The 12,008-nt window shown below is 45.2% G+C and overlaps 1 protein-coding gene across 6 annotated transcripts in view; it reads left to right on the top strand.

Moving 5' to 3' along the window:
- Positions 1–12,008, top strand: part of LOC147238823 (phosphatidylinositol-binding clathrin assembly protein) — a 79,413-nt gene that overhangs the window by 51,967 nt on the left and 15,438 nt on the right. For 4 of the 6 annotated variants that reach the window (XM_086197862.1, XM_086197860.1, XM_086197861.1 and 1 more), the window contains 3 exons: positions 2,570–2,703; positions 3,668–3,768; positions 6,597–6,707. In XM_086197862.1, the coding sequence (XP_086053988.1) occupies positions 2,570–2,703; positions 3,668–3,768; positions 6,597–6,707 (346 nt within the window). The remainder of the gene's footprint in view (positions 1–2,569; positions 2,704–3,667; positions 3,769–6,596; positions 6,708–12,008) is intronic. The other 2 variants (XM_086197864.1, XM_086197863.1) reach the window with 1 other exon arrangement.

The raw sequence follows: 12,008 nt of genomic DNA, 5'->3' as shown, positions 1-12,008 counted from the left end.
TTTTGGAGGGGTCGGGGACAGATTCTGACCACAGTGACCGAAGTGTACACAAATGCACTTCCAATCTGCGTACAACGACTTAGCAGGCCAAAATCCATCTTTGATGTGGTGGCAAGTACTCCAGCTGGCACTTGTCATTGTGGGGGGAGTTCATATATACTGGTCGCATGTTTGCAAACTGAATGTTGCATACGTAGTTTTGACACCCAGTCTTCACCCATGAAGGTCGCCATGAAGACCCTCTCCCAGCAGCCTCGGCTGTTGTTGACGGACATTGTTTCGTGGAAGGTGGCGCCCCTGAGCGCACGTTCCTCTCTGCTGTCATTGATATTCCAGCCGTAGAAGAAGGCTTCTTCTCCTACTTCGAACAGCAAACAGAAGTCCATACAACGGCGCAACTTCATACGTAGTGAGCGCATTGTTCGGTTTCCGTAGTTCTTTTATCAGCCAGCAACCAAGGTGAGGGTTCAGCCATCTGACATTTGGTTGAGTGGGAGAGAGTGCGATCAGATGTCAGTGTGGACCGTGGAGACACATATTAACCACGGGTGTAAATGTATGTGAACAAGTACTTTTTGGTCACATGTTATTGCAGGTGTAAAGAAAGCCAAACTTTAGCTGCAGCCTAGATCTAGACCGCCCCGTGGCCGTGTTTCAGAGAGAATAAAGACACGACATCGTGAGAATAAAAGTGCTCCATATTGTGTGGAAATCAGACTGACTGCTTATAGATTGGCCAGCAAATTTGCTGTTCTGTGTGTTCTGCACTCCAGTCCAGGATAAAGGCCAAGACTCTCTCTGACGAGCCGGGCAATAGAAAAGTGGTGTAAAAGTGTGTTGACATTTCTTGCTCCAGCCCTGGGAGTCCTGCAGTACGGCCAACGGTAATTGAGTAAAGAGCCGTGAAGCTATAACACACACTCACAGCTGCTTAGTGAAAGCATACGTGTGTGTTTGTGAAGAATGCTTACACCCTGGCAGGGACCCTACAGTGTAGCTCTCAGTGTTGCCAGTATATCCTGCCAGATTAGATGCAGTCTGTGTGTGTTAATTTGTGCGCGCGCTTGATTGGATTTCAGCGGCCTGTTTACTCCGTGCCCTTGCTTGCCCCCGTCACTGCCCGGGTCCTCTGATTACCTTTGGGTATTAGTTAAGAGATAAAGTGAGAACATAACAGAGGAAAGAGGGAGGAGTGAGGGAGTCGAGGTTAGCGAGGGTCGTTCAAATACTCCCGTCCAGCTGTTTCTAGTGTCCATATGGACTCGCACACACATTACACTTCCACGCACAGCTACCGTCCAGCTGGGGCCCAAACAATAACAGCAGTTCCCATTTGTTCCTGGCTACGCTGTCAGAATATAAATGTTGAGAAGTCGGCCCAGCTGAGGCAGGTACAGCGGGAGATTGTTATTAATCTGCTTAAATTCCTTCGAAGGTGGAAAAGTTTGCAAAGTGAATGAGAATGAAATACCTACATAAATAAAACAGACAAAGGCGCAGTGAGGGGTATTATTTCAATTCCCACTGTGGATGCCCTTTGTATGTATGTGCAGACTTGTGTTGTGCTGAAGATTGCCTCAATAGTAGAGGGTGTTGTCGCGTGATGCAAATATACCGGTCCCTGCAGCGAAGTGATGTCATGGTAGCAGCAACGGTAATAAGATCCAGTGGGAAATATACAAATATGAAGCAAGAAAATCAATCAGTATGACTTTTAATGTACATGCTGATGAGACTGAAGTTGAACGTGTAATACATCGTAGAGACAAACGTGTCTTCAGAGCCGCTGTGCTTCTACATCGCATTAAACTTCATGCGGAATCATCTGCAGCTCCAGAGTTGGAGGAGGAAGTTGACAGATTTCCCCGCTGTTAGCAGCAGGCATCAAACGGACCCTGCAACATTGTCAAATTCATGCAGGAAATGAAAGTCTGCAGGAGGCTGGGATTTTTAAAACTGCATATGTGTAGGAAGGAAGGAGCAGCATGGGAGTGTTGAGGGGTGTTTGTCTACGTAATCACTTTGAATCAACCCAGAAATGGAACAGTTAGAAGGCTGTCAGGAGTTTATTACCTCCCTTGATGTTTTACTGCGCAGACTAAATGTTAAACAGTCACCATGTTTGATATTTGGATATGGAAGAAGGAACCAGAAGCTGGACTCCACGTGGTCACGTCTCTGATAAAAGTCCCAACTTTTTACATTTAGAAGACGAACTGAAGTCACAACAGAAATTGATACTGTTCCGATAAGAGAACTTGAGACTGTAGGAATCAAGTACCTACCACTTTGGATGTTTTTTTTTGCTTTTTTCTACTTTTAAGTATGGAACCCCTTGGACAAGGTGTTACTCATCTGAATTCAGCAGAAGAGGGCTGGTGCTAATTGAGCTCCATGAGCTAATTTTGTCTGTTCCCTGCGTTTGTCCTTGTGCACACCTCCGAGAGTTTGTGACGAGAGTGGAATTAATCTCATCTCGGATTTGAGTTTGCTGGGAAAACTGCAACACATTTCCAGTTTCTACCTTTGTCTTCATTTTCCTATTTTTTTCCCCCTTTGTTCTCCACAGGACCAGCGCCTGAAGGAGATCAGCATGCAGACTCCGCCCTCTGCCTCCCCCAGCAGCCAATCCATAGGCAGTGCCAACAGCAACCACATCACACCCACACCAGAGTTGTTCAGTTCCACACTGTCCACCAACAGGTACACACACACGTGTGCGTAGCCTAACCGCATCGGAACCGGTACGTTAACGTTGTGGGGACAAAGTATTAACACACATTAAAGAAAACAATTAAAAAATAAGACCGTAATCAACCGTCAGATGCCAGCGTACCTCATGCTCTTCACCGTTAGCGAGCTCTGGTGAGAGCTAGCAAAAGTAGCCGTTAGCTTGTTGGATCAGAATGCTTGAAAAAAAGAGTCGTTTTAACCCTAAAAAGGGCACCATAAGAGCGACTTCGGCCTTACCAGGCAACAACTGTTGGTGCTGGAAATGGTACTAGCTTAGCACCGTCATATAAAGAGCGCAGAAACAGGATACATGCGCTACAGCGAGTTAGCCTAGAACTAACTACTACTACTACTACTACTACTACTACTACTACGACGACTACGAGCGATACTGGAGAAATGGTCATCTGCGGCGTAGATTTGTGGTTTTGTTGATTTATTTATTTATGAGTGAAGTTCATTTGAAGTGTCTTGAAAAGCTTTAAATTTGCTAACAAGCCAAGCAGACATTGATGTTGCCGTTCTTATTTTACAGCTGTTTCATTGTCCAGCTGGGACTTGACGGTTGCAGCAGCGTTTTAAAATCCCGCATCAAAAACATCTGTAGAAGACTTACAATAAGAAACTTCTTGTTATTTAAAATGTGCACTGTTTCACACTTTGCTCCTCACCGTTTTATTGCTTTATTTATCTTTATCTGTGACAAATCAGCATTTTTAGTGGCGGCTTAAGCTATTTATGCTCAGTTGATTAAATATTAATGCCAGATTCTCATCTGTCTCCTCTATATTCTCTTTCACCAACTTCTTTTCTTCCAATCAATTCTCTCTCTCTCTGTCCTCCTTTATCTTCACCATTCTCCATTTCCAAATCCCCCCCCCCCCCCCCACACACACACACACACCTCTCTCCCCCCATGTTTTCGGCTTCCCAGTGTGCCCAACCTGAACAGTGACCTGTTTGATCTCCAGCCGGCCTTCATCCCCGCGGTGCAGAGCACTCCTTCCATCTCCACCGCCAACAGTGCCTGGGGAGGTATGCTGTCAACACACACACACACACACACACACACACACACACACACACACACACACACACACACTCTTGCATTGGAATGTATTCATGTACTCCAGCAGGTACACACAGATAAAACTCAACATTCTCAGACTTTCTCACCTGTTTGCCCATCAATCCATCAGTATTTGTTTGTCTCTTTATTAAACCCACCCATCCATTTGTTCTTCCTCCCTTTCTTCAGGAGTTAATGTTGCATGCCTTTGCCAGATTCTTGTGTAGACACAACTAGTGGGATAGTAAATGCTCTCAGTAGTTTGTCATAATAAACCCAGTAACCATATGTTCACACTCAAACGGCTCAATAAAACCAGCCTGGGGAAATGTCAGCTCTGATTCCAGCTCCCTCTCCTCGTTTTCTTGTTTGTCAGTGTGGAAAATGTGTCCGCCACAGAAATGCTGAGCGGTTCTCCTTTTAGCTTTGCTGGACAGAATCACCCCCCCCACACACACACACACACACACACCTCTATTTCTGAAGGAGAAATAGAAGTTTTCAGCATTCTATCGACTTGCTCAAATCAAAAAGCAGAGCAAAGTGCGTCTGGAGGTCCAATTGGAGCAAAGTATTCCAGGCTTCCTGACGGAGGGTTGAACCGCAGCCGTTTATAACGAGTCACATTATAACGAGTCACAACTGCGTCGTAGCACCGACATCAAGCCTTCACGCTATCAGTGACACAGGAGCCCACATCAGTGTCCCCGAACGTTCCCTCCAAAGTAACATAAAGAGGCTTCACTGAACATCCAAGGCTAGAAACGTCTGAAGTTTTAGGATCGTAGACGGATGCCAAACTGGAAAAGTGCAAGAGGCCCCGGTTTGAACTTACAGACGGATGACAAATTAATAGAAGACCCAGTATAAACCGTTGTCACCGAGCAGCTGAGTGTGATGCTGGATGAGGCCTGACCTGCGGGGAATGTTTGGTTCTGTTTGCTTTGAGGGAGGCGTAGAAGGGGAGAAAGACGGGCCATCACATGGCCGCTTAATGAAGGCTTTTACCATCGTTTGAATTTGCTCAACTATTTCAGCATCACCCCTTATCAACTCGTATTCCCAGATCTCTCCGTTTTAGTTGGAATCTTCGCAACTACGATATCTCCTCTTCAATTCCACATAGATTTGTCTGATGTCTGTCGTTGAATAGCCATCGTGCAACCGCTGGTAAATGCAGGAAAATGCATTTCTTTGTGGATGGAAAACAATTTCATCTGTTTTTCACCATCTAGTTGCGTGCATGGAGCGCCACAGACCTGGCAATAGCCTGTTAGCTCAATTGTAGCCAGTTAGCTTGTTTCTGCTGCCGTACACTCCACGATCTCTTCAAAGTCGGCAGGCAAAATTGCATTCTTGTCACCATACTCGAGGCAGATACCAAACTGAAGGAGCTTCAAATACCCAACTGGACAGGATGCCAGATATATCAGCTGCAAAACAAGGAATGCAGCAGATGAGGTAGTACTCAGAACTGAGGAGTGTTAGCTTAGAGATTAGCAACCTCCATCACAAGATTTGCTTACAAACCACGTCCCTTTTGAGCCTTCTTTACATGAAAGGGTGCAGTAGATCACACAAGATCTGCTTCCTCTCAGCCTCTTGGATTCATCTATCTTCCTGGATGGGAAACGGAAATCCGAAGAAAAGGGTTGGAAGTTGAACAAATGCACAAATCTTTGCAAAGACAGAAGTGGGGCAAGTGTTTTTATAAACATGCTACATGTAGCTTAGCCTGTATGCTGACGAACTGAGCCCATTTGCACATCGTCATCGGAACAGGGAAAAGGAATTTGCAGGTCTGTGCCCTCATCCCATCCAGTTGAGACCATCAACAATACGCCCATTTGCTGTCGTCCGTCCTCTTCAGAAGGCCCTCTGAGATCGGTCAGGTTAAAGTTTCCAGGCTTGAGACATTGTCACATGGAGCTCCTCTGGTTAAAGTGTAGACAAGTTGTGCGAAAACCGCTTTAATCACGTTTTTGCCCACCACTTCGATCGCACCTTCCCTCTTTTGAAGCTTAGAAGTGGTTGAAAGTACTATTTAACGCGTCAGTCCAAAATATCCCATTTATGTACAACGGGGTTGAGATCTGGTGGCCCCGACGGAAAATAATGTACAACCTTCTTCAAACCATTCAGCGCCCCCTGGCGGCCATTTGTCAGATAACAGTGAGATGAGGATCCTCTATCAGAAATGACTCTCCAGTATGTATCAGGAGGATGCGAGCACTTCATGGCGAACTTAACAACAAAAAAACCCGGGCCAGGTATTGATACATCTGCCATGTTCTATCCCCCTCAGCTCTAAAAACAAATTAATGAACATCCTGATCCCTTTCATATTTCCTGAAAGGTTAGTTGTAACAGCTCCGTGTCTATAAACGGTAACTGTGCTCTATTGTCTTGTAAATGTTGCCGTGTATTCTTGTTTCGGAGACAGCTGCTCCCAGAGCCTTCAAGCCTTAATCCCCAACAGGGATACAGTACAAGAGCAAAAAACAAAAGGTGCATCGGTGGATTTCCTTGTGTTCAGGCTTAAGTCTCCTCTGAAAGCCTGACGTTCCCCACAGCCTGTCTAGAATCCCAAGTTACTAAGCAACAACAATGCAGCTAACGTAGCAATACACTGTCCGTGTTCCTGATCTAATGGGATTATATTTGTGGGAGGTGATAGAATCCTTACTAGAGCATCATTTCTGCTCAGTCCTAATCTTTTATGTCACATAGTTACTCTGAAAATGAACTGTCATCTTGTTATTTACACATTCAAACACTGAACTACGTCCCCCAGGATTGGAGAGCCAGCCCCTGCAGCAGACTGCCCCAGCCATGACTGTAGATTTCGATGCCGTGTTCGGGAATAAGGCAACTCCCATTGACAACGGCACACAACCTGCAGCCGGTAAAGCCCTCACCGCACGATGGACTAAAACCTCTCGGCTTGGCTGGCAGCACGGCCGTAGATGTCACTAACCCTGCAACTAGTTGGGTGGTTCCGGGTGGCTTTTTGAGCATAAAGCGTCTACTAGCACAAGCGTGATGGGAATCAGTTAACTTTGAATCCGGTTTATCGAAGATTCGCCAGTTCCGCATAAACAACTCTAACCCCCCAAAAGTTAACTGATCCCCTTCCTTGGTAACTTTCCTTTCATGGTTCCTACACGTGTCTCCAAATTTAACCACGACAATAACATCAGGATTTTCCAAATGATGACCCTGCAGAAATACGATTTTCTTGACATACTTAGAACGGTAGATCATTAAATGAACCCTTTCAAAAAAACGTTTTCATTGCCAAACAATAGCCTATAAATAGGGACGTCCCAATCAAGATTTATTGCCCCCCCATCTCAGTCTGGGTCATTTAAAGTTGGGTAACTACTCACATTCCCTGGATACTGCAGTTACCCACTTAAAGCACATTACAGTTACTCAAATCAGTCTTGTGTATATGAGTGACAGTTGGTTCTGCATTATCGATTTTCAGTCCAAAAATGCCGTTTTTTTTTTTTAAAGTAAAAACGAAGTAAAACCCTAAATCCTTCATTTTTTTCTGTCAGTGTCTTAATCCTGCAGATACCATTCCATTTTTTTCTTATTAAAAGAGTTGATGATTCATTGCTTTTGTCGCTGACTAATCAAATACTTGTTACAGTCCTATGTAACAGCCAACATAAAGTAAAATTATCTGCACTCAATCACTTTAAGGCACCTCAATCATGGGACGTCCCCTACCTCTGAATCATTAGTTCCCCCTAAATCAACACGTAAGAGATATGGTCGTACATTTCCGCATTGTTTCATTATGGATGGAATTTCCAGTCTTTGCTGGGACCCCCCTGGAGGGCCTCTGAAAACTTCTGCTGGAAACCAATAAAGAAATGAGTATCAAACCACTGTGGAAGGACAAGACGACGTGTAGGAACCGTGTGTCTGGCTACTGCAGCTTCTGTTGTTGCATCTTCCTTCCTGTTACGGCAACAGCTCTCGACTGACTGGCTCTTAACTCTCGCAGGTTTGCAACTTTGGCTCCAAGCCTTCTTATTAGCTTCCTGTCTTTTAACCTCCCAGCATCTGACACAATCAATCCCGGCGCCTCTACACCTTTTGGGGGTCTCAAGACGCCCCTGTAAAGAGCATCATTTTAGAGCCGGTGGAATAATCGACAGCTCCCAGAGAAGGTGCTTCAGATGAGAGCGAGGGACGACCTGCAGAAAGGGAAAGAGAGAAGAACTGCAGAGAAAAACTCAGGAAGAGTGAGACTGTTGGATTTTTATTAAGAAGCGTCTTGCAAAAAATTGTTGATTACGAGACTTTCTGGATGGTTAAAGAAACACATCAGCTCCCTGCCTTATTGCCCTTTATTCCAAGAACCAGACAAGAAGATAGATACCCTTTTCTAGATCTGCTGCATTTGGGATCTGAGACTCATGCTAGTTAGCTTAGCATAATGAATGGAAGCGGATGGTAAGTGTTAGCATACCTTTGTCAAAAGTCATTAAATACGATCTGCTTGAGTTGGGCAAATTGGCTATGAAATAACGAAATAATGGCATGTTGTAATGTCAGAACCAGATACAAATGAACCACTTCTGGATCAAGTTTTTGATCGACAACTACATTTCATTTTAGAAAGTAGTTCCGGCTACTTGTCTGATTCAAAACACACAACATCCTATGATTTTATCCCTAGCCATTTCGGGGAAATCTACGCCAACACTTCCCATTCAGTACCATGCCTTGTGCTAAGCGAACTAGCGTGGCTCTGTAATGCAGCACAGAGGAGAGAAGGATGTCTATCCTTGTCTCACTCTGGGGAACAAAAAAAAGCTCTAAAAATTAACGTGTTCCACTCGATAACTTGTTTTTGTTTTTGTACACGTGCCCACCGTGAGGTGTCACTCCAGGCTCTATTCTGGGTTCTTACTTATTTCCCACCCTTATCTGGCTGAGTGTTTTTCCACAGCGGTGGCGGCGGCGGCGGTGCTCCATCAGTCTGCATTACTGGAAGTTTGCCAGGTTTAATCAGCCAGCTGCTTGACATCAGCAGTCGCTGCACATGTCAGTCAAAGCCGGCAGGGTGACTCGATACAAACACGATTATCATACATCTGGAGGCATGTCTTTCATTCTCCTGCTGGAGGCCTTACATTGTCACATCATTATTACTGTTAGGTACTCACAGCTCCAGCTTTGCTTCTTGCAACTTCTGCCAAATCGCAGTTGATTCCTGTGAATTCTTGGGAACATTTAAGGGCTCTAACCTCGTTTCACCCCGGCGGTCGCTGCCGCTTTGCTCTGAGAACGCAGTTGGAGGCTGGTGATGGCTTTAGACAGACTTAACTTCCTTCTAATAATAGCATGTGTTGAAGCTACCGCTACAACTACCAGTGCACCATCTGGGTGACTGGCACCATTTCACTAAAATCAGTGTGTGTGTGTGTGTGTGTGTGTGTCCAGGAGTTGTGTCTGTGTCCGCCAGTGAATATCTGTTAGTGTGTGTCCATATCTGCTTCTGTTCACATCATCTGTCATTTCACTGCATCCCATCTGTCTACTTCTCCTCATCTGTTTTGTTTGCCGTTCACACACACACCCACACACACACCCACACCTCCCTCCCTCTCTCTCTCACTCCCTCTCTTTATCCCCCCACATTTATTTTGTCTTTCGCTGTCTTTTGTCTCTCTCGGCGTCTCCTCCATCACACATCACAAGGGAAGAATCACCCAGGCAACTCCATTCCATCTGCTCTCCTCCTCCTTCATTTTCTTCTCCTCCTTTTATCACTTCACATTCAGCATTCCTTCCTCCATCCTAAAATCCAGCCTTTGTTTCATGTTTGTTTGTTTTTTTCCTTGTTTTTTTTCCTCCATCAGAATTTGGCTCTACGTAGTGCAGATCTGTGTTTGAAGCATCTGTGTCATGTGTTTCCTCTCATTAAGCTGGAAAATGCCTCACAGTTTTTTTTGTCTGTAGCCAAGAAAATAAATGTTTTACAACATTAAAATTGGTTGCTAGGGTGACACCTGTAGTTAACACGTGGAAACAGCAAGTGTGGTTTAATACAACCGTTTCCGGAACGTAGGGAACAGCAGAATGGATCACCTCTGTTTTAGTAGAGACGTTCCAATCGTCCAGTGAAGCTGCAGACGCTCTGAAAACAGCGGGAGAGATGCTAACAACGTCCATGGCAGTAGCGGTCGGTTCTAAGCTCACAAGAGATTACTTGCTTGTGACGCTTTCAAAATAAAATCAGCTTATGTTCCAACCGTGAACTACTTTTAATTTGAAGCTGCAGCAGTAGGAAATGATCAGTTAGCAGACTTGAGAAGCTTTCAGATGAAGTAGTTTAAGGAAGCCTCCCCTCCCTCCTTGTGGGATGTTTGGGGTTTGTAGGTCACCATTTTAGTTGTAGACACTTCAAACTGAAGAGGCTTTTTAGCTCCCTCTGTCTTGGAACAAGTGTTGGTTGATTGGTTCAAGACAAGCTGACACAAGCAGTAACCACCATTTTGAAAAAACTGTCTTAAACAGCGGTAGCTCTGGTAAGAGGCAGCATACCGCCAACTCCAAGGGGTGCTGAAACTCAAGAGAAAGTAGTTCCGGTAACTCATTGGCCTGAAAGTGCCCATTCAGCTAAGAAAGTACCAGTACCTTCGATCCAGACATACCGGAAACGGGGTATGTTCTAGAACTCCTGCGGTATCTTTTTTCCCAAGAATGTTGCCACTGGCACTGTAATAATCGCAAATTACAAGTTACATTCTCGTTCAGCAATAAACGCTGATTAGAACTTGATTGATGGCCGGGTCTCCTGTAGAAACTCCTAAGGGAGCAGCGATAGCGGTGTCTCCGGTCGATACGACACTCGCCGTGCTCTCACCCCCCAGCGACTGGCTTTCTGGAGTGATCTTACGCCACTGGACTGGTTTCCTCCTTTATCTCTCCTTCTGTTCTCAGTTCACTTGAATTCACTGAAATCACCTGCAGTGTTTCATGTCAATGGGAATCAGAACTGCCAGCAAAACGAGAGAATTTTTCTTAAAAAGAGTGAAAACTGTTTTTACTGATTGTCTCTGCCACTCTTCTTTCGGACTCCTCCATCTTTACTCTTTCCCTCCACTCCCCCGTTCTTTTCCTCCCTTCTGCCAAGCTAGCAGGAAAACCGTTTTCTGAATGTCTTGTGTCAGCACCGCTGTCAGACCTGCACACCGCTTCCTAACTAAATATTATTCCTCCCTCTCTTTTTTCCCCCTGCTGCAAGTTGCCATTCTTTCACTTCTTTCACGCCACTCCTCCGTCCGTGTGTTTTGCAGGTACATCGTGGTCGTCTCGCCTTCTATTCACATCCAGGATGCTCTTGTTTTGATTTTTATTGTTGCCTTCTCCTCTTTTTCCATGCTGCCCATCTGTTTGTAACTTTTACTGACTTATTATTCATGTGTTCAGTTGCTGGATAAAGTGAGAGGTAAAAATATAAATGTAGAGAAAAGAACTGTCACAACTCCATGTATGAACCGCACCCTGAGCTAAAGCTTTCCCACAGATTTGTCAGAGTTTTTACACGCGTCACCCCTCCAGGCCTCTGCCGGCGCTGCCACCATTAGCTGAGCCAACACCAGGAGTTGTTAACATGCACTCACATTCTCCCACGTGCACACCGAGACAGGAAATGGCTATCATTTACACCTCAGGGTGATGGATAAACACAATCAGTCACTCAGGCATACATGTACAAAACTAAAGGATGCCTGGAGTCGGGAGTGCGTACACGACAGGCAGGAGCGGATGAATCAATCATTCTGAAGGAGAGCTGCAGGAGTCGGGGATTATAGATGGAGGGGAGGCTGCTGCTTTGAACAGGAATCTCCCTTCCATGTAGGTGAGGGTTAAAAATAGTCTGAGAAGAATTCAATTAAGAGCCGGGCCAGTGGTTGGACTGAGGAGCACGGTTCACATTAAGGAGCTACAGCTCAGCAATATTCTCACATCAAAGCAGCCCGGCATCATTAAAGTGCTGGAATCCTGATTGAAAAGTTCCGAATATGAAGCTGCTCTCATTAGATTTACTGTTAATTGTCAACTTGCCTGCTGCTCTCCAACTTTCTCTGCCTGGACTTTGCCTTTCCGCCATGTTGCCGCGGCTTTTCAACCTGGACTGTGTCTTTTTCTCGAGGAATGTCTGCGTGTTTATGCGGAG

The sequence above is a fragment of the Aulostomus chinensis genome, chromosome 24, assembly GCF_037954235.1.
Source record: "Aulostomus chinensis isolate RoL2024-O1b breed Wild chromosome 24, RoL_Achi_v1.0, whole genome shotgun sequence".
Classification (NCBI taxonomy): Eukaryota; Metazoa; Chordata; class Actinopteri; order Syngnathiformes; family Aulostomidae; genus Aulostomus; species Aulostomus chinensis.
Note: the sequence above shows the minus strand (reverse complement) of the source record. Positions and strands in the feature narration are given on the sequence as shown.